Source organism: Erpetoichthys calabaricus, chromosome 6 (assembly GCF_900747795.2).
Source record: "Erpetoichthys calabaricus chromosome 6, fErpCal1.3, whole genome shotgun sequence".
Lineage (NCBI taxonomy): Eukaryota > Metazoa > Chordata > Cladistia > Polypteriformes > Polypteridae > Erpetoichthys > Erpetoichthys calabaricus.
The window spans coordinates 77,179,333-77,203,277 of NC_041399.2; the positions used below are offsets into that span (position 1 = coordinate 77,179,333).

The window sequence follows — 23,945 nt, forward strand, 5'->3', positions numbered from 1 at the left end:
GAACGTGTTGAGATGACGTATGTTTAATACGGACGGTTCATTTAGAAATCGGGCTTTGTGTGTCATTTGTTATTTATGTTACTGTGGTCGTGGGTCTGAATCGTCGTTTTTGTGTACGTTTCGTGGGCTATGTCCGTAGTCTGTCCCGTTTCGTGTCCAATGGGCTTTGTGTGTTGCTCGCGGCTTCTTTTTTTTTGTGTGCTTGTGGCTTGTTGAATCCTCCTCTTTGTGTGCATCCCGTTTCGTGTGCAATGGGATTAAATCCTCCTCTTTGTGTGTGTCCCGTCCGTTGCTTGTGTGTGTGGGGGGGGGGGGGGGGTTTGCGGGCTCTTTTTTTTTGTGTGCCAGGGGCTTGTTGAATCGTCCTCTTTGTGTGTGTCCCGTCCGTTGCTTGTGTGTGTGTGTGGGGGGGGTGGGGTGTTTTGCTCGTGCGGCGCTGTGTGCGTCGCCTGCGTTTGACTCCTTTTTTCTGTGCTCACTCCTTTTTTCTGTGGTCTTGTCCGCCTCTCGCGGCGCCTCATTTCTTGGGGCGCCTGCGCAGTACGTCTTTTTGCGGCTACGGCCCATGGCCGGATGTCCCTGCGTCCATCCGGTTTAGCATTCTCGGTTAGTAATATGGATTTCTCAGGCAAAGCCAGGTTGCACAGCTAAGTACATCATATACAGTAATGAAAAAGATAAATTGACTGCCCGCATTTGTCTGTGGTAGTACTGTAGAGGCCATTTTAAAATGTATTAACTGTTCAGCAGTTGTGCAGAGCAGTGAAAATTTTGATTAAACAGTCATATCATTTGGCAGATAAAAGTTTCCTGAATATTAATGAAAGTGAATCATTAATACATTGTATTTGGACCTTTTTTTTGCTATAATGAATATATGAAACCTGAATTGAGAATAGTCTACTTATCTTATGATTTAATTATTTTAATACCAGAGAGGAATAAATTTAATTTCATACTGGTTTACTAACATATTATTGACTCTTATTTTATACAAATCTCAAGAAAATGTGTTATAATGTCAGTCTCCTTTCTAAATAACAACAAAATTAGTAATTTTAGGAACAATTCCCAGGTATTGAAGAGACTATAAATGTATTCATAATGTGGAGAAATTCAAATATAACATTAATCTTCCTACATAATTTATTTAAGTTTTTGGAGTTTTAAGGGTTGCTTCAGTATATGCCATTATGTCTCTGAAATGTAATTTTCATACTACTTTTTATGATTGCTTCTAGTGTTTATTTATTGAAATGTAACAAAGTGCAATGAACTTTAATGTTCTAGTAATATTCCCATTTTATACTGTGGTTGTTCTTCTTAAAGAGTGAATCACAAACTTTAAAAAGATAAGCATAAAAAATAATAATAGTATAGTAAAAATGACACCTGAAGCAAATGAAAAGTTGAAAATGGCAGACTCCATTTTTTTGTGGGTGAAAAGTAACAGTAAGCTACTGGCTTAAAGAAAACAGACTAAGCACATCCACTAAGTATTACAGTATAGGCACTGGAGGATTTTTACTATAGACAATGTATCTGAGATCCCTCTTGGCTGCTTTAATTACCATATGTGTTGCTCTTTTATTTCTTATTCCACAGCTGAAATCCCTCTCGAGCTTCTAAAATGAGCAGCTGTGAGATTACAGTCAACTTGAAAATAAAGTGACTCTATTGTAAAGCATACTGGGGGATGTGCCATCTGTGGGTCATACATTATTAATAATATTCTTAATGGGAGTCAGTCATACCACATAGGACTCGTGCGGTGTTACATAAATATTTTGGTAAATTTTTTTTAAAGTCATAAAAACCTGTAGTAAAAACTGTGAAGAATAGCGTAAATATGAATAAAAATTAATATGTAACATCTTTCATCAAGCTTTATGTTCATATGTCAGGTATTATTATTATTATTATTATTAGAAAAAATAGTATAGAACATCAAATCTATAGGTTACTGAATTATGTTATATAATCAGTTTATATAGTTTTATATAATTACTTTCAAAATTATATTTGAAGCATCTTAAAATCTTACATGCATTATTATTTTTACATGTAAACTACTTTATATCATATTCTGTTGCATATTCTGAAAATTACAAATAAAGCCTAGCTGTGGTGAGTGTAATTTGCAGTAATATGCTACATAAACGTACCATGGATATTCAAGAATGATATCCCTTTGAAACATGTGTATGTGTTTGATATCTGTAAAATAAACTGAAAGGAGGCCTGAGTTTACTAAACATAAGAGAGCCTAGCCTTGATTATAATGTTTCATCTCATATGCTTGAGTATTTGTTTTAGTTAGAAACCTTGCCAAATCAACAAGGAAGCACCTGTCTAAGACCAAGCATGCATTATCTTTGCATAAAAATTAGGAGCAACAGAGACATCAGACTAAACAGGAAATAATATTTTTATTGATGACTGAGTGAGTCAGTTTTGCACTATATACAGTATGTATATGCAGTGTATAGGTTTAGGTTAGGTTTCTTTATTTAGTCATGTTTACACAGGAAAACATGAAATTTGCCTTCTCAGTTGCATCTAATAACAGGTAACAGACAGAATGAAATAAAACAGACAAACAGAAATAAGAAAGGTTAAGGTAAGGCAGTTAGATAAAACATATTTATACCAAAAAAAAAAAAGGTAACAGGATATATATCAAAACCTTAAACATTATCTCCGATATTTCTTATTGAAAAGTCGTATGGCACTAGGAAGAAAGGAGTTTCTGGAGCGATTTGTGTGGGTTTTCAAAGCAACTATCCTTCCTGATTTACTGAAGTTTAGTTCTACATGTAATGGATGTCTGTCATCAGTTGAGATGATTTCCAGTTTCTTTAGCATTGCCCTCTGACACACACTAGTCAAATCATCTACATCAGCCCCAATAACTTTAGCTGTATACTTCGTAATCTGCTGGAGCTTTTTTGAGTTTTGGTTTGTCAGACTATTAAACCAGGCAATGAAACTGAAAGTGATCACAGACTGGATCATACTACGGTAGAAGGACAACATGAGGTCCTTGTCTACTTTAAATAGTTTGAGTTTATGGAGGAGAAATAAGCGCTGGTTGCATTTAGAAAATAATTTTTTTGTATTTGTATTCCAGTTAAGATTGTTATCTAGGTAAGTTCCTAAGTATTTATATTCATTCACTATTTCTACCTCCTCTCCCAGAACTACAATAGGTGAACATACAGATTTCTGTCTCTTAAAATCAAATATCATTTCTTTGGTCTTTTTTACATTCAAAGTGAGAGAGTTTTTATTGCACCAGTTTACCATACATCCATCCATCCATTTTCCAACCCGCTGAATCCAAACACAGGGTCACGGGGGTCTGCTGGAGCCAATCCCAGCCAACACAGGGCACAAGGCAGGAACCAATCCCGGGCAGGGTGCCAACCCACCGCAGGACACACACAAACACACCCACACACCAAGCACACACTAGGGCCAATTTAGAATCGCCAATCCACCTAACCTGCATGTCTTTGGGTACAGTCCATTTGATTTAGATAGTGGCTTTCATCCTCCCCAGATATGCATCCTATGATCATGGTGTCATCCGCATACTTAATAATGGAGCAGTGGTCATTGTTCTGTCTCAGGTCACTTGTGTACATAGTAAACAGTAATGGTGATAAGACACACCCCTGTGGACTTCCTGTGTTTGAATGAAGAGCTTTTGAAAAAGTGTCCTGAACTTTAACTGTCTTTGAACGATTTAAAAGAAAGTTCTGAATCCATAGTGTGATAAATGGGTTTACATTCATACTGTTTAATTTCCCAATCAGTATATGAGGCTGTATAGTATTGAACGCTGAAGAAAAATCCAAAAATAGTGCTCTGACATATGAACCAGGCTGATCAAGAAAGGTATAGATTTGATGTAAGATAACAAGCAGAGCATCTTCCACACTTCTGTTTGCACAATAAGCAAATTGATTGTTGTCTTGAAAAGACTTTGTCTCTGTCATTAAAATGTTTTTCACCAAGTGTTCAAAGCATTTCATTGGAATAGATGTAAGTGCCACTGGTCTGTAATCATTTAAACAGCTTGGCCTAGAAACCTTAGATACAGGGGTAATGATTGATTGTTTCCACAGATTTGGTACAATACCACAGGTCAGAGACCAGTTAAAAAGCAAATGAAAAACTGGGGAGAACTGCTTAGAGCAAGACTTTAAGAGCCGACCTGATATGCCGTCTGGTCCCACTGCACTGTTTGTTTTGGCCTTCCGCAAGCCTTTTTCCACTTCAGTTAAACTGAACCCAATCACAGCAGAATACCTGGTGTTTTTATAAAGCATCTCCTTTATTTCTGTATTTTGGTTGCTGAAATCACTTGTTTCAAATCTGGCATAAACGTTATTCAGTTCATCAGCTAAAAGCTTGTGGTCTATGTCAGCTGGAAAATCCACATTCATTTTAGGGCCTAGTCCTGTAATTGTTTTTAGTCCCTTCCAGACCTGCTTTTGATTGTTATCATTGAACCACCTCTTGATTTTTTCTCCATACATCTTTTTATTTTGTTTAATTAACCTGTTAATCCTTTGCTGTAAAATTCGCTTATCTTCTAACTTATTTTCTTGATGTGCATGTTGCTTTTGCAATAGTAATGCTTTAACCTCTTTAGTGATCCATGGCTTACTGTTTGGGTACACCTTGACAGATTTTTTCTTAATGATCATAGACTCACAGAATTGAATATATCGCTGACAGTATAGGTGGCCTCATTCAGTGACTGTGAGGATGTCAGCAGATCCCAATTTGTACTGGAGAAGCATTCCTGCAGTTCCTCTACACTTTCCTTGCACCAGTTTTGTGTTGTTCGTATGGCTGGTTTTTCTTGTTTCAGTTTCTGTTTGTACTTCGGGAGAAGATGAACAACGACGTGGTCAGACACACCCAGGGCTGCTCTGTGATGCGATATGTAGGCATTAGGGACATTTCCATAGCACTTGTCCAGAGTTTTGTCCCCTCTAGTGTTAATATTCACATATTGATGATAATTTGATAATACTGACTCCAGACTGCATAAATTAAAATCACCCATCACAAGCTTAAAAGAACCAGGTGATTTGGTTTCTAGTTTTTGAGCAGTTTGAAGAATTGATTCAGCTGCAGCTCCCACATCAGCATGCGGCGGAATGTAAACGACTGTCACAAATAACTGATTAAACTCCCGTGGTAGATAGTATGGGCGAAGTCCGACGGTGAGTAATTCAATATTTGGTGTATGTGTGTGTGTGTGTATATATATATATATATATATATATATATATATATATATATATATATATATATACTACGCCGCATAATTATTTATTGATGGGTGAATACTTCCTGAACGACACAGTTGTCCATGTCGGGTGGGTTTGAGGATACAATTGTGAGTGAATGAAAAGATGGAACTCTGGAGAGAGCAACATACAATTGTCCGTTACTGAAAACTGGGTTTGGCAGATACAGGCATATCGTTTTGAAAGTTTGTCCCTGTGCCTTATTAATTGTCATTGCAAAGGCCAATCTAACAGGAAATTGTCTGCGTGTAAAAGTAAAAGGCAAATCTGAATCTGATGGGGTCAGGGTTATTCGGGGAATAAGGACAGTTTGTGAGGTAGGAACTGCAATAGTTTTACATTCCAGTACATTGCGGTGAATGCTGGTAACAGTCCATCTAGTGCTATCACAGAGACTTCTTCCTGGCATGAGGTTTCTGAGAAGCAAGATGACTGAACCTATTTTAATTTTGAGTTTATGCGGAGGCATGCTAGTGGGAGTAAGACTGTTAAGAAATTCTTTGGGGAATGAAACTTGATCTGCGAGATCATCTGTGACGATGGAGGCAACGCTGGTGAAAGTTACTTCGTCGGTAGGGATAAGTTTCAGTACTTGTTCATTAAGGTTTAGCGAGTCTTTGTTGGTGACACTTAATATAGCTCACGTACTGAGTTGTTCCGGAGTCACAGTTGAGAAACACTTTTTAAATGAGTTTTAAGCACAGGGAAAAAAATGAACATTTGAAACATTCGTAATGTAATAAACTACCAAGAAAGGTAACATTGCAACAATGCACGCTACGAACCGATCGCTGTAAACAGAAGTGAAAACAAAATCAAGCCCCGTGCATTCTTTAACTGCCTTCTCTGCCTTATGCATCCAGCCCCCTCTCTCGCGTGCCTGTGTCTCTCTCTTGCGCGCCTGTGTCTCTCTCTCTCTCGTGCACCTGTGTGTGTGTGTCTCTCTCTCACATGCCTGTGTGTGTGTGTCTCTCTCTCGCGCGCCTCTGTGTGTGTGTGTCTCTCTCTCGCGCGCGCCTCTGTGTGTGTGTCTCTCTCTCTCGCGCGCCTGTGTGTGTCGCTCTCTCTCTCTCTCTCTCTCTCTCTCACACTGGCTCGCTCACTTGCTGCACAGGGAATGCACAGGGAGAGACTGAACAATCATCGGCGTGCACAGCCGCTTAGTGAATTATTGTTGGTGGGCGGGGCTCTGTGAGTTGGCGGGTGTGGCGCTGTCTTGCGTGCATTTTGCTTGCCATGGACGGTTTCTGAGAAGCATGACGACTGAACCTATCTTAATTTTGAGTTTATGCGGAGGCATGCCAGTGGGAGTAAGACTGTTAAGAAGTTCTTCGGGGAATGAAACTTGATCTGCGGGATCATCTGTGACGATTTAGGCAACGCTGGTGAAAGTTACTTTGTCAGTTGGGATAAGTTTCAGTACTTCTTCATTACGGTGTAGCGAGTCTTTGTTGGTGAAGCTTAATATAGCTCGCGTACTGAGTTGTTCCGGAGTCACAGTTGAGAAGTCGATGTCACCATACAGTTGTTGAACGGGATCAGAAATAAAAGGAAAACAATGTGAAGGTAATGGACGTGGGAGGAGTGTTAGAGTTGGCGGGCGGGGCTCTGTCATGCGTGCCATGGTCGGCTGCTTAGTGAATTGTTGGTGGGCGTGGCTCTGTCTTGCGTGCGTATTGCTTGCCATGTCTTGCGTGCGTATTGCTTGCCATGGACTTAGTGAATAATTCATATATATAGATAGATTGTAACAAAATTGACTCAAGACAGTCAAAAAGGTTTGGGGCAGCCACCCATATAATATGATCCTGGCTGCAAAAGGTTTGAAAAAAGAATGAGATGTTTACAAGACAGAGTCCAAAACAGAACTGATCAAGTGGAGGTAAGATGGCGGTTTTAAGGGTTGGGAGAGGAAATGAGGTTATCCAAACCGGAACCGGAAGTGAAATCTCCGGGGACCGGAAGTGACATCATCAGTGGTGTCAAAACCGGAAGTGGCATCATCTGTGGCGCCGGAACCCGATTGGATTTCCCAAGAATGGTCTTCAAGAGACTGAGAGAGACAGTCAGCACACTCTGCCACCCCCTGGTCTGGCATAGTACCATTACCATTACTTAAGCCCTTTAGCTGCCTCCTGATTGCACATGTGTGACAAGGCCCCCCCCCATCCCCCCCTATCCCCCCCCCCCCCCATCCCCATCCCAGACCTGCTGGGTCAGGCGTCCTGCACCGAGAGATCATGAGAACAAGAAAGAGCATCTGCGTTAGAATGGAGGGAGCCCCTACGATGAACAAGAGAATACTTATACGGTTGAATATCAAAAAACCACCTGGTGACTCGAGGATTCGACTCCCTGTGTAGGGCCATCCACTGTAAGGGCGCATGATCCGTCACGAGAGTGAATTCCCGACCCAAGAGGTAGTACCTCAACTGCATAATCGCCCATTTAATTGCAGGTGCTTTACGTTCCACCGCCGCATACCTGATTTCCTGTTCCAACAGTTTCCGGCTCAGGTACATAACAAGGTGTTCAACACCATTGATGTTTTGGTTCAGCATGGCACCCAGGCCTGTGTCCAAAGCGTCATTCTTGAGAATGAAAGGAAGAGAAAAATAAGAAGATTTCAAAACTGGTGCTGACGTAATGGCCTGTTTTAAGTCACTAAATGCAGCCTCCGTTGTTTCATCCCACACCACTTTATTAGGAGCCCTCTTCCTTGTTAAATTAGTCAAGGGCGCCGCTCTCTCCGAAAACTGGGGTACAAACCGGTGGTAATACCCGGGTAGTCCAAGAAAGGCTTGGACCTTCATCTTGGTTCGCTGACGGGGCCAGTGTACTATGGCTTCTATTTTTGAACACTGTGGTTTAACAGAACCCTAACCCACCAGGTAGCCCAAATATTCAGCTTCCTTCAATCCAAAGAAACATTTCTTCGGATTAATCTGAAGCCCAGCTTATCCTAGTGTTCGAAGCACTGCAGTGACCTGCTGTATGTGTTCCTTCCATGTGCTGGAGTAGATGACAACGTCATCCAGGTAGGCAGCACTATACGCATTATGGGGGAGGAGCACTCTATCCACCAAAACAGAACTAATCAAGTGGAGGTAAGATGGCGGTTTTAAGGGTTGGGAGAGGAAATGAGGTCATCCAAGCTGGAACTGGAAGTGACGCCTTCGGGGACTGGAAGTGGCTCCGTAACCGGATGTGACATCATCAGTGGTACTGGAAGTGCCGTCATCTGTGGCGCCAGAACCAAATGGGATTTCCCAAGAATGGTCTGCAAGATACACAGACAGACAGATAGATAGATACTTCATTAATCCCGAAGGAGAAATTCACATACTCCAGCAGCAGCATATTGATATAAACAATATTAATTAAAGAGTGATAAAAATGCAGTGCAAGTTAAAAAATGCAAGGTGGAGAATGTGAGGCAGGTATAACAGACAATAACATTGTATAATGTTAATGTTTACCCCCCCAGGTGGAATTGAAGAGTCGCATAGTGTTGGAGAGGAATGATCTCCTCAGTCTGTCAGTGGACCAGGATAGTGACAGCAGTCTGTCGCTGAAGCTGCTCCTCTGTCTGGAGATGATGCTGTTCAGTGGATGCAGTGGATTCTCCATGACTGACAGGACCTGCTCAGCGCTCGTCGCTGTGCCACAGATGTCAAACTGTCCAGCTCCGTGCCTACAATACAGACTGCCTTCCTCACCAGTTTGTCCAGGCGTGTCCCTTTTCTTTATGCTGCCTCCCCAGCACACCACCTCGTAGAAGAGGGCGCTCGCCACAGCCATCTGATAGAACATCTGCAGCATCTTTATTGCAGATGTTGAAGGACGCCAGCCTTCTAAGGAAGTATAGTCGGCTCTGTCCTCTCTTGCACAGAGCATCAGTATTGGCAGTCCAGTCCAATTTATCATCCAGCTGCACTCCCAGGTATTTATAGGTCTGCACTCTCTGCACACAGTCATCTCTGATAATCATGGGGTCTGGAAGGGGCCTGGGCCTCCTAAAATCCACCACCAGCTCTTTGGTTTTGCTAGTGTTCAGTTGTAGGTGGTTTGAGTTGCACCATTTAACAAAGTTCTTGATTAGGTTCCTATACTCCTCCTCTTGCCCACTCCTGATGCAGCCCACGATAGCAGTGTCATCAGCAAACTTTTGCACGTGGCAGGACTCTGAGTTGTATTGGAAGTCCGATGTATATACTGTAAGCTGAACAGGACCGGAGAAAGTACAGTCCCCTGTGGTGCTCCTGTGCTGCTGACTACAATGTCAGACCTGCAGTTCCCGAGATGCACATACTGAGATCTGTCTGTAAAATAGTCCACGATCCATGTCACCAGATGTAAATCTACTCCCATCTCTGTCAGCTTGTCCCTAAGGAGCAGAGGTTGGATGGTGCTGAAGGCGCTAGAGAAGTCCAGAAACATAATTCTTATTGCACCACTGCCTCTGTCCAAGTGGGAGAGGGACCAGTGTAACATGTAGATGATGGCATCCTCCACTCCCACCTTCTCCTGGTATGCGAACTGCAGAGGGTTGAGGGCGTGGCATACCTGTGGCCTCAGGTGGTGAAGCAGCAGCAGCCGCTCCATGGTCTTCATCACATGTGACGCCAGGGCGACAGGCCTGGAGTCATTCAGCTTACCAGGGTGTGATACCTTTGGGACAGGGGTGATCCAAGATGTTTTCCAAAGCCTCGGGACTCTCCCCTGTTCCTGGCTCAGGTTAAAGATGCGCTGCAGAGGACTCCCCAGCTCCAACGCACAGGTCTTCAACAGTCATGGTGATACTCCATCTGGACCCACTGCTTTGCTGGCACGAAGTCTTCTCAGCTCTCTGCTTACCTGGGCTGCTGTAATTGTGGGTGGGGGGAAAATCTCTCCTATGCTGGTATATATATATACAGTGATACCTTCAGATAAGAGTTTAATTCGTTCTGTGACCGAGCTCATAAGTCAAAATGCTCGTATCTCAAATCAGTTTTCCCCATTGAAATTAATTGAAATGAGATTAATTCATGCCAGCCCCCAAAGAACCACCCCAATTTTTTGTTAAATGTTTTCAACATAAGAAAAATGTATTTATAATGAACAAATATTGTAAACCTCATACATAAAAGAGAATCTAAAGAAATAAACAGATGGTGGCGAAGCCGATTAGCGTATTGCAATGTTTTTTTCTTTCACTTCACTTTTGCTTAATTTAATTTTCTTCTTCACTAGTTTTTTTCTTTTTGCCACGCTTTCATCGCTTTCATTCTCAAGGCGTTTCAATAGAAACCTGTCCAAGGAGCTTTGTTTAGTCCTCCTCTTTAGAATGTTTCTGAAATGAGTTAGACAAGTGTCACTAAATAGCGCCTCTGCACGATCAGTTGCAACTGCTGTTTCTTTTCAATAGAGTCAAGTGTTAGACAAGTGTCATTAAATAGCACTGCTGCGCGATCAGTTGCAACTGGTGTTTCTTTTCAGTAGAGTCAAATGTTAGACAAGTGTCATTAAATAGCGCCGTTGCACGAACAGTTGTAACTTTTTCAGGGTTTCTTTTCAATAAAGTCAAGTGTTAGACAAGTGTCATTAAATAGCGCTGCTGCACGAACAGCTGTAACTTTTTCAGGGTGTTTCTTTTCTTTAAAGTTCAAAACTTTTTCCCACATTGCAAACACTTCCTTTATCTCACTTCAAGAGATAACCTCCTCCACGATACCGATCTCCTGCAGAACCTCCGTATGTTGCCGCGTCTGTAGTTCCGTCAACTCCTCCGTAGTCAGTTCCTCAGAAATGTGCGGCGACAAGTTCTTTGATGGCTCGTATTTCGAATTTTGGCTCATAACTCAAGGTAAAAAATCGGCCTAGTGACGGCTCGTATCTCAAAAAACTCGTACGTTGGGGCACTTGTATCTCAAGGTACCACTGTATATGTATATTATATATATATATATATATATATATATATATATATATATACAGTATATATAAAATATAGTAACGCTAGAGGGCGCTGTTGCTCCTCTAACCTGACAGACAAAAACATCCAGGACACCAGGTGAAAGCACCAAGAATTATTCTTTTAATTAGTTCTTCCATAGATAGTGCCTTTAAAGCCTTTAAAATACTGATGTTACCGATATACATACTGTAATGCATGCAAGCGCGTTTTCTTTGGTATGCGCTGTCATTTTCTTTGTTATAAGTAGAGTAAATACATAATAATTTCATTTAATTAAAATACAGTAAAATGTATGGGTACTCACCAATGATGAATGATATTAATGGTGATGATGAAGTAGCTTTAAAACTTTAGAAGATGTAAAACTCCTCGGGTGGCGCCTCTTCTTCAGGCGCTTCAGGATGAGTCGTATCTTTATATGGGTCTTCTGGTGGTGTTTTGTGCTGGTTTTTCTTTATAGGTTTCAGGAACATTGTGATAGGAAGTTGCTACATTGTCTCCTGTACAAACTGCTGGTACAAATTCCGTGCTTTCTCACAGCAGGTTCCATCCTGACGATATTTTTATTCCTTACGGTCTTTTCCTTTTTGGCACCATCACAGAAATTGACATATATGGTACTCCAGATCGCTGCTTCGTTCTTCTTTATGTAGCATACGGTGCTTTCATTAATGCCATAATGGCACGTTACTGCAGCATAACTTTGTAGTTCCCGGAGCAAATCAACCTTCTCCTGGAGTGTTTTAAACTTCTTCTGGCGCTTAGGCTCAGTTCCGGAAGCCTTAGAAGGTGCAGAGCGGTTTGACGACATGGTGTGTGTTTAAAAATAACAAAACAATAACAAAATGGAAAACACAAGGACACTCAACTGGAGACACGTCACAAAGCAGCAGTCAATCATCAGCAAGGAGAAATGCATAACGCTCTTGGATTGGCTACTTACACCATCCCAAACTGCGTTTCCTTCAGTGGTGGTAAACTCACTCACCAGGAGACGCGTCACGTGGCAGCAGTCAATCAGCAGCAAAGAGAAATGAATAACACTCTTGGATTGGCTACTTTCACCATCCCAAATCGTGTTTCCCTCAACGGTTGCTTCCTGTTCTCTCTCCAGCACAGTATTGCCACGAAAAAAGCCATAAAAAATTGCGGAGAATATTTGCGCTTTCCGCTAACAATTAATAGTTAGGTTCTAAGAAAAAAATCCACGAACGACTGAGTCCGCAAACCCTAAACCGCGACTTCGCGGGGGTCTACTGTATATATATATTGTGGCAAAGGCACTATATAGGCGTCGACCCAACACAGACTGACAACGGAGGCATGTAAAAATGAAACAAAAAGATTTATTTTCTTCAGCTGAGGGCCACGTCTTCCTCATGTCCCTCAGCCCTAACACAGTCCCAAAACACACAAAAGCACAAAGCAAAACACCACCGCAAAACACTCTTCTTCTTCGTCGTCCTCCTCCTCCTGACTCTGGTGCACGAAGTGTTGACTGTCATCTCCTTTTATAGCCCACCCGGAAGTGCTGCAGGTGCTCGTTGACCTACTTCCGTCTGCACTTCAGGGTGTGGCTGCGTTCCCGCCCAGACAGGCTCATTAGGCCGTGCAGCTTCCCCTGGCGGTGGCCACGGAGCCCAACAGGAATGAGCTCCAGTGTTCCAAAATATTGGCCCCGATGCAACCCAGGAGGGCTGCCAACAAGTGTTCCAGGGAATGTAGTCTGCATCCCATGACTGCTCCCCTGGATCCAGTGTCAAAGGGGCGTCCCGACTGGACATGGGTCCCGGCCATCTGCCACAATATATATATATATATATATATATATATATATATATATATATATATATATATATATATATATATATATATATATATATATAAATACAGTGTTTACTGTTTAAATATACTTCATGCTATTTGCCAGTTGAAAACTAATTTTGCTTCCATTTTGGTAGACAAAGAGTTACAAAATTAAATGTCTGTTTTTTGTAAATATTTAAAACTAAAAGATGTTTTATTTTTGATATTTAAAATTATTATTGAAAAGTTTTAAAATCAGTGTTCAGTCTGTTTTTCTGGATCAAAACAAGCTTATACAGTACCACATGGTGTTTTCATTATTGATCACATAAGAGTATAAATCAAATACTTTAATATATAATTAGAGGTGAGCAAAACTGTCACTAATTAATTCATTTTTTTTTTGCAAACCTATTTATGATTTTGAGATTTTTATGCACACTGTTAACCTACTTTATAAAATCCCCAAACAAAAGCAAAACCATTCAGCCACTAGGCTATCATGCTCTTTAATTTCATTACGTCAAGAGCAACATTTCAAATCAGGTACACGACCTTGGTTATTGGACTCTGCAAAAAAGACTAAAACATATACTTTTGAAACAATATTACTATCAGTAATATTTTTGTTTTCTTTTTCTCCTTTTTGACTGTGAATATTGTTTTGTTTGTTAGCTCATACACTTGTACAATGCATATTCTGAATTGTAGGAAACCACTTAAAAATGTGTCTTTGTTGTCTTCTTTGAAATTCATACATTTTTTTAGACCACATTTTATGATATTTCTATGCACTAATTATGGTTCTTACTTTCAATAATGAAGACTTAATAATTTAACAGTACCAAACATGTATTAAATATGGGTATTTATTTTCTTTCACAATAAAAACACTAGAAACTTGAAGTATAGATTTTTGTGATTAATTAATAATGTTAAAGTAATATTTTGTTTGTCTCTTTCGCAGGCCATCCTAGGCCAGAGCGTTTTTTATGGGAAGAATATTTACAAGAAACAAATACAGCAGCAGTTCCTGGCAGTGTGTTTAAACAGGTGAATATTGTGTTAATGTAGTAGGTATGAACTTGTAAAAGTATTGTTGTGTAAACAATCCTCTGCAAAGTACCTGTAGTCACTGTATTAGTTTGTAAGACTTGATCAAAAATAAATGTCACATTTGAAGTTCATTCATATTTTTTAAATAAAATATTTTAATCTTTAAAAGTAGTGGTCATCATTAATATGGTCAATTCATAAAGTATATATTTAAATGAAAAATATTTGAATTATTAGAATTTCTTAGGGTTCTCATTGTTATAAAGAAAAGTAAAACCTGAAAAACTTGATGAACGTGAAAGTTTGACTTCTAAAATGATCAGTTTAGAAATCAGTAACTTTGTTTACTGTACAAAACATAAGAACACTGAGATTGTTTCTTGTAATGATTAATCATTATCTCCACCCTTTTAATATATGGACTTAACACTAATTAGGGGTTCTTTTGACATAAAAATGTCTTTTGCATTCCATCCATCCATCCATTCTCTTCCACTTATCCGAGGTCGGGTCGCGGGGCAGCAGCTTGAGCAGAGATGCCCAGACTTCCCTCTCCCCGGCCACTTCTTCTAGCTCTTCCGGGAGAATCCCGAGGCGTTCCCAGGCCAGCTGGGAGACATAGTCCCTCCAACGTGTCCTGGGTCTTCCCCGGGGCCTCCTCCCGGTTGGACGTGCCTGGAACACCTCACCAGGGAGGCGTCCAGGAGGCATCCTGATCAGATGCCCGAGCCACCTCATCTGACTCCTCTCGATGCGGAGGAGCAGTGGCTCTACTCTGAGCCCCTCCCGGATGACTGAGCGTCTCACCCTATCTTTAAGGGAGAGCCCAGACACCCTGCAGAGGAAACTCATTTCAGCCGCTTGTATTCGCGATCTCGTTCTTTCGGTCACTACCCATAGCTCATGACCATAGGTGAGGGTAGGAACATAGATCGACTGGTAAATTGAGAGCTTTGACTTACGGCTCAGCTCCTTTTTCACCACGACAGACCGATGCAAAGCCCGCATCACTGCGGACGCCGCACCGATCCGCCTGTCAATCTCACGCTCCATTCTTCCCTCACTCGTGAACAAGACCCCGAGATACTTGAACTCCTCCACTTGGGGCAGGATCTCGCTACCAACCCTGAGATGGCACTCCACCCTTTTCCGGCTGAGGACCATGGTCTCGGATTTGGAGGTGCTGATTCTCATCCCAGCCGCTTCACACTCAGCTGCGAACCGATCCAGAGAGAGCTGAAGATCACGGCCTGATGAAGCAAACAGCACAACATCATCTGCAAAAAGCAGTGACCCAATCCTGAGTCCACCAAACCGGACCCCCTCAACACCCTGGCTGTGCCTAGAAATTCTGTCCATAAATTTTATGAACAGAATCGGTGACAAAGGGCAGCCCTGGCGGAGTCCAACTCTCACTGGAAACGGGTTCGACTTACTGCCGGTGGTGAGGGATGCTGTCAAGCTGAAGGAGGAGTCTTACCGGTCCCTTTTGTCCTGTGGGACTCTGGAGGCAGCTAATAGGTACCGGCAGGCCAAGCAGAATGCGGCTTCGGTGGTTGCTGAGGCAAAAACTCGGGCATGGGAGGAGTTTGGGGAGGCCATGGAGAACGACTTTCGGATGGCTCCGAAGAGATTCTGGTCCACCGTCCGGCATCTCAGGAGGGGGAAGCAGTACAGTGTCAACACTGTATATGGTGGGGATGGTGCGCTGCTGACCTCGACTCGGGACGTTGTGGGTCGGTGGGGGGAGTACTTCGAAGACCTCCTCAATCCCACTAACATGCCTTCCAATGAGGAAGCAGAGCCTGGGGACTTGGAGGTGGGCTCCCCCATCTCTGGGACTGAGGTCACTGAGGTAGTCAGAAAACTCCTCGTGGCAGGGCCCCGGGGGTGGATGAGATACGCCCCGAGTTCCTCAAGGCTCGGGATGTTGTAGGACTGTCTTGGTTGACACGTCTTTGCAACATTGCATGGACAACAGGGACAGTACCTCTGGATTGGCAGACCGGGGTGGTGGTCCCCCTCTTTAAGAAGGGGGACCGGAGGGTGTGTTCCAACTACAGAGGGATCACAATCCTCAGCCTCCCTGGAAAAGTCTATTCGGGGGTCCTGGAGAGGAGGGTCCGTCGGATAGTCGAGCCTCGGATTCAGGAGGAACAGTGTGGTTTTCGTCCTGGTCGCGGAACAGTGAACCAGCTCTACACCCTTAGCAGAGTCCTGGAGGGTGCATGGGAGTTCGCCCAACCAGTCTACATGTGTTTTGTGGACTTGGAAAAGGCGTTCGACCGTGTCCCTCGGGGAATCCTGTGGGGGGTGCTCCAGGAGTATGGGGTACCGGACCCCCTGATAAGGGCTGTTCGGTCCCTGTACAACCGGTGTCAGAGCTTGGTCCGCATTGCCGGCAGTAAGTCGAACCCGTTTCCAGTGAGAGTTGGACTCCGCCAGGGCTGCCCTTTGTCACCGATTCTGTCTTTTGCATTTGCAGTTTTTTTTTTCCAGAACAGTTTTTGATTTATTGTAATGTTATTGTCGATTCTGCTGTAGTTAGTAAACTTGTAAAAAAGGAATTTTAGTGTCATAGATGACACTAAAATTGGAGGAATAGTAGAAACTGAGGAGGCAACAAAAAAGAATTCAAAAAGACATGGACATACTTCAGAACTGGGCAAACACCTGGAAAAAGAAGTATAATGTAGAAAAGTGCAAAGTGTTATATGTGAGAAACAGGAACATCAATTATAAATATAAGAACAGGGACACTGACCTGGAGGAAGTCATTTCTGAAAGGGATTTATTGTGTTTATGTTGAAACAATGTTTTCAAGTCTAAACAATATGCTGAAGCAATATAAAAGGCAAATAAAATGTTAGGATATATTGTAAAAACTATTGAAAATAAATTAAGAGATATTTTGCTTGGACTGTATAATTCATTAGTGAGACCGCATGTGGAGTATTGTGTGCAGTTCTGCTGACCATACTACAAAAAAAGAAAACATATCATCACTTGAAAATGTGCAGACAAGAGCAACTAATGCATCCCAGGGCAGACAGATTGCATGGGGACCTAATCCAGGTCTTCAAAAAACTCAAAGGCATTAATAAAGTAGGTCTATCTAAATTCTTTCAACTTAAAGATAAATCACATACTCGAGGACACCATTGGAAATTAAGGAGAAGTGCATTTAGGACCGAAGCTAAGAAACCCTTCCTTACACAAAGAGTTGTAAGAACCTAGAACAAACTACCAACTAGTGTAGCTTATACAGAAACCTTGTCAATCTTTAAGAAGTATCTGGATTAGATATTGGGACAGTTAGCTATTAGCTAAACAAACACCCTTGATGGACTGCAAAGTCCCCTGCATTTGTCAACTTTCTTATGTAATATTAACAAGTGAAAAAGAACAGATTTTTACCATTAGTCTTGAAAAAAGGAGAAAAACACAAATTGCTAGTTTGCAGAAAATGTTAATCAAATAATACATCTTCATTGGATGCCACTTACTGATATATTATTTCTTTTTACCCTTTAAATGTAAGCAAGGGAATTAAATTAATATGGTAGTTCTTTATTTATGAGAATTTTTACCAACGCTTAATTTTTCAAAAATAATTACACTCACAGGAATAAAAAGGTGTGTCCATAATTTATTTTGAATAGATTTTAATAAAGAGTATCTTTTTGTTTAAGAATGGAGGAAAAAAAACTTTTATGGAATTGATGAACTGTGGTAAGTGTGGCAGTAAATCCATATATTAAAAAAGTATGAAAAACCTCTATATAGTGTCATTATGAAATATAAGACAGTAAAATTGTATGCAACAGTATGGTAAAAGTATGATAAATGCACTAATGGTTTTCAGGGTTAAGGTATTAATATAATGTACACTAATGAATTATGTATAAATGAGGTGCCATCTTACAATCCTTATGAAAATATTAAATAGTCCCTTAAGTTAACGTACTATACAGATGTATTGTTCTAATGTGTTACTATTATAAAGCATATGTTTATAATTAAGGGTGTCAGGGTGACACAAAGATTTTAGTTCTGCTGCCTCATAGATCTATAGATATGGGATTGATTCCCCTCCTTGACACTACATATTTGAAGTTTACATATCCTTCCAGTATTTACATTTTTATGGTGCTTCTGTTTCCACTTAAATCATAAAAGATATTCAGGCTAGGTTAATTGGCAACCTTAAACTGGTTTAGTATATGTACATACTGCTACTGTTCTCTACTGCCATGAGAAATAAAATTTGGGATTACAAAAATTATTGGATTTATCAATTTACTTAATGAAAAATATTATTTTTACAGAAAAAACGTCATGGGTTCACTTCTAAACTGAAGCTAGAGGCTGTGGATAAGCGTAATCCCATGCTAATACGTGTTGCCACCATAGTGGATGTTGATGATTATAGACTAAAGGTATGCACTTTGTAGAACACCTTAATAACTTTTCTTCTGATTTATGTCCTTTATTGATAATTATCTTTTGTTGAAAACAATGGTTGAATCAGTCTTACTAGTTTATTACTACATACAACTCTGTTTTTAGTGATGCAAACACTGCAAACAAGCTAAAAATATAAGTATGAATTTCAGCAAAATGAATCAAACAGATAATCAGCCAGAAACAAATACTCAAAAGCTGAAGGAAAATAAGGCACAAAAAAGAATTAAAAAAAAGTTCAGAAATGGTAGTAATATAGGAACTAAAGAGCAAAAAATAATCTTTCCCTTAAAGCAAAGAAAACTGAAAATCAGCAAACCAATAAGAGCAAGTTAAAAACAAAGAAACGGTCAAAGCTAAGATATGCAAACAAGAATCATAGATCATAAGAATCATAAAAACAGATATTAAAGCCAGCATTGCTACTTTTGCAAAATTGGGATACCCTGTCTCCTTGGGGTGTACATATAGGAGACAAGGAGGATGAAGAGAACAATGAATGCAAAATTCACATAAATAAAATATAAAAAGAGCAAAACCAAACCAGAATTAATAACACAATACAAACATTTATTTAAAAAAACAACAAAAAGTTTAAATAGAGAAAAAAATAATCTTGACCCACGGCAACAACCCTGGTCATACCATAACTCTCTGAAATGTTAACTATTGCCTTCAATGTCATTAAAAGCCACTTGTGAAAATGTTGGTGCCTGTTATGCAATATTGTATATGGATCAACTGAAGGTCACGTTTAATGTAAAACATATTCACAGTTCCAGAAGATTCCAAGCAAAATATGAGAAGACACATTGAATGTCTTAGCAATTTTTAGATTTTTTGCAATACCTTCTTGGATGCATAGCTTCATGCTTCTTGTTTTAGTCAGCTGTTCTTTATACTTTATCATTTATCTTAAATGTGCCATTTATTAAGTGCAGCACAGGAATGGATCTGCCATCATGGTGTTCCTTGTGCATACCTGGGGCCCTTGACAACAAGGAACCTTTTCATTTTACAGCCCCGTTCTTCCACTTATAGAAATGATAAGAGTGTCTACATTCCGAAATCAAAAAGAGGGGTTGCTCCATGATATGACTGAGTGTCCAAAATCACCAATGGGCGGGGGGAGGGGGACACTACCTCACCTCACCACCAACCAGATTGCAAAAAAAGACCAATGAAACGATCGAGTTTCTGCATGCCAAGTACAAAAGTGTGAACAACCACACTGCATCAAATGACCACGGTGTCTGCGCAGTTAAATGAATTGTTAAAAGTGAGATCAAGTCTCTGTTAAGTAGCTCTGTCCATTACATCACCCAGGGCCTGTGGAGGTCTTAATCTGGCCATGGTGCTGCATAATAAGATATATAAATGAAGACATGATCTATACATTTATTTGAAATAAAAAACTACTTTCTTTTTTTATTTCTGTTGATGTTAATGGTACATTGTGATAAGCAATTTTCAGCAACAATTAAACATAGCCAAATAAAAACATTCTTCAGTTTTAGACTTAAAGGTTAAAAACATAATATATTGTATGTAAGGAGCCTTTTTTATTCTGTTTGTTTTTCTTAATAATTAGTTACTGGTCCACTCTAGTTCTTCCTATTAAAATATTTTTTACTGTTAGCTTTATTATTTTTTATATTAACATTTTATGCCTTAACTTTTTTTTAGGACAAAGTGATTAGAAATAGTCCATGCAAATGTATTTTTGTGGCACTTTTTTTGAAACTCATGAATACAATATTAGCAATGTTGGGTTTTACAGAACATTGTTTGTACCTGCAGATTTGGGGGACATCTGGGATGGATTGGGATAGGATGCAAAGATTTATATTTTTTCACTTTTTACAAACCTTTTTCATTATTCCAACAATCTGTCTTGATCTTGTGACCCAATGCCTCATTTTCTTTGTAATGTTCTGAATTTTCATTACGTAAAAATATAATTGAATCTCAAAGTAAAATGAAATAAATTGTTAATTCTTTTCAGTTTTCTTTGAGCTTAAATTGTTATTTTGCATGTGATCCATTTGCATTGTTTGAGTTTATATGAGCAAATTGACTACATTATCAGGCCACAGAATAAATTCAAGTGAAATCAGTTGTAGTTGGTCAGAATGTTAATACGCAGTTTGGCTACACAACATTATTTGTGATTGTTTAAGAACACTACATAGCTTTAAACACTTTTTTATTTTAAAACTCTTTAAAAAATGATTTGTGTCCTGAGCATTCAATGTCATATTTACTCCCTTTTAAATAAAATTGGAACTGTTAGTAATTACCAGATTTACATATGCAACATGAATAGTACAGTACTAAATTACCGTAGTGTAATGATCAGCAGTTCATGTTAAATAGATGTGTTGCTTAACATCTTTGACAGGGCTAGCACATTTGCATGCTTCTAGTTTCGGGAAGAAAACTATCAATACTGTACTTCTTAGTTGGAGACTTAGTGTATGGTTTCACCCAAATAACCCAACGTTTCCCTACCCATTAATTTAAAATCCATCTTTATGTATTTCTGTGAGTAAATATATGGCAGTTAATCAGTGTACAAAACCCTCTGTACTCTCCACTTATTCCTTCTGCTTTGCAAAAAAAAGCAAGGTGCTTGGCAGTCTCAGTATACAGTCAATTTTACACATACTTCCATTTTAGTAAATGTATGGCAGGTGTTTGATTACAACTTGCTTTGTTCTTCACTCACACTTCAATGTTGCCAGACACGTGGAAGCTGCTTAGCAATAATAGTGTGCCATCTGCTTAACTTACACACTCCCATGTTAAACAAAGGAAAGGAAATGGAAGCTACTTCAATTTGTTAATAACAGGAGCATAAGTAATGCCAATGAATGGCAGAAATGAGGCTTGAAGTCACTTTGTCAAATATAAATGCACCCATTTGGATAGGCTGAAAATTTTTAACTAAATAATACTTAATTCTCCACTCTCTTAAAGATACAAACCACCAAATCCAGAGAGTGAGTGGTAAATTCAGAGCTTTCACTTAGCTTATATTCTTAACTTCTTAAGACTGGCCAATGATTGGCCATTTATAAAACAAACACATTTTTTTATATGTATATATTTATAGAAATATATATGTAGCCACTTATGCACAAGGTGTCCCAGCTTCAGGACCCAGCCATATTTCAAAGTTGTCTGTGAATGTTGCAGTAAATCCCACAATTCAAGCAAAAACAAAAATGTTCATTTTATATACCCAAAACTGGCAGGAAATAAATTGCCTCTGTGACAGCTTATATTACACATCATTACATACAAACTTCTGGCTTGAGTTGAGATCAGGAGTATCTGTAATTGATTAATTTATTGATTGTAATTTGTGTGCCACATGGGCACACAGGCAATCTGTGGGAGCCAGAATTCTGGCTGGGTTGTAGGGGATCAAATACTTATTTCATTCAATGACATGCAAATCAATTTATAACTTTTATGGTATGTGTTTTTTCTGGATTTTTGGTTGATATTCTGTCTCCATTAAAATGAAACTACCACTAAAATTAGAGACTGCTCATTTCAAACTTTCAGATTCAGCAGGGAATCAAATGATTATTTCCTCCACTGTGTGTATATATATATATGTGTGTGTGTATGTGTGTGTGTGTGTGTAGATATATATATTCTTTGTAATTAATAAAATTATATAAGTGTTAGATACAAGAGACTAAATGTTTCCTTAAGGGGAGTTTGGTTTCAGGCATTTGCATGGAATATGACCACTAAACTTGGTACAATGATAGCTGACAGATTAGACACAAAGGAAAATCGATTTCAGGGTATATTTCTATGTTTTGTTTAGTTGATATTGGTTTAAACAATGGTAGTTTAGCATTTACTCATCAGAACAGAAAGGTATGGCCACTATTTTTTAGATATAGAAGGAATGATATTGGTAGACATTATGCCATGCATTTGAACTGTTAACTCATATCTGTACATTCAAACTCTAAAAGTGTTGCAGCAGTGTTTAATGAGAGTTCAACCTTATAAAAATAATGATGGAAACCCTCCTTCAGTACATTAACACATTATTACACACAAGTTTGAAAACAGAAAGCAACAATAAATTTTAGTAGACCATTCATCCATCCTAACCCAGGTCTTTCTACTTGAGATTCCCATCTTTGGAGCCCACAAAAATGCTAAACATGCTCATCATAAAGAGTAGCATTAGTATTGCTGAGCAGCTTAAACATCCTTTCATAAACTGCACTGACTGGAACTTTCCAATTCTTGATATCCTCTTTCTGCCATGGACAGTCAGTTGTCTACAATGGTGAGTTTAGTTTCCTGAAGCAGCCTACTGGTAACAACAGTCAGAGTTTTGTACTTGTTTCACTTCTTTATAACATCTAATTCATTTGCAAGCATAACCTCATTTTACATTACAGGCAGTCCCTGGGTTACGTACGAGATAGGGACTGTAGGTTTGTACTTAAGTTGAATTTGTATGCAAGTCGGAACAGGTACATTATTTTAATAAATGCTATTGGTGACCGACTGTAACCAAGTGCTCTGCCAGTGAATGGAGTTTCGCCTCTCTCTGACCTTTTTATTATTTCTTCTTTATTTTCAATGGTGATGGTTTTTCTCTTCTTTACTGTATCACCAGCACTTGCATCAGATTTGTGTTTCAGATACATTCTTGAAGGGTGAAGACAAAAAGCTAAGATGGGCTCTTCTGCACAGCACTGTACCGCTATCATAGCAGGAAGGCACCAGTCGTCACACGTCTGATGTATTTCATTACGCTATAACTTACTCAGTTTATTACATAGAAAATCACCTGAAAAATCCCGGACCATCGAGAAGTGTGCGAACTGACAACATGAAGAATCGTCTTTGCGCCGAACTGGAATCGTCTCCGCATAAATCAAAGTCATCCAGACGATCTGGATCTGCATATAATTTGATCTGGACCACCCTGTACTGACAAGAGACAACTTCCTGCTATGTGCATAACAGTACAAGCAGGCTTGCTATTGAGAATGAATGGGGGCAGCGAGGGGCGGTTCATATTAGTTATAGTTATTTGTTACATTGTGTAGAGTTGTTATTCTGTTTGCACTATTACTACTGTTCTTTTTAAACTCTTTACTACCTTATCTTTATTCCTCTTGTTGCACTGAGCATGTATATGACAAAAGAATTTCCCTCGGGATAAATAAAGTTCTTATCTTATCTTATCACCAGCCCACCTCACAGTCACCTCCACTATAGTATGCTGCCTGCAGCGTACGCAACACCACCGCCCCCATTCAACACGCAGCCATCCGAGGCACACTACA

The 23,945-nt window shown here is 39.8% G+C and overlaps 1 protein-coding gene and 1 long non-coding RNA gene across 3 annotated transcripts in view; one reads left to right on the plus strand and one right to left on the minus strand.

Moving 5' to 3' along the window:
* The window catches only part of LOC114653416 (lethal(3)malignant brain tumor-like protein 4), a 527,140-nt gene that overhangs the window by 184,413 nt on the left and 318,782 nt on the right, over nucleotides 1–23,945 (plus strand). For both annotated transcript variants that reach the window (XM_028803732.2, XM_028803736.2), the window contains 2 exons: nucleotides 14,060–14,145; nucleotides 18,477–18,587. In XM_028803732.2, the coding sequence (XP_028659565.1) occupies nucleotides 14,060–14,145; nucleotides 18,477–18,587 (197 nt within the window). The remainder of the gene's footprint in view (nucleotides 1–14,059; nucleotides 14,146–18,476; nucleotides 18,588–23,945) is intronic.
* LOC127528415 (uncharacterized) overlaps nucleotides 1–23,945 on the minus strand; it is a 189,296-nt gene that overhangs the window by 139,400 nt on the left and 25,951 nt on the right. The gene's annotated exons all lie outside the window — the stretch shown is intronic.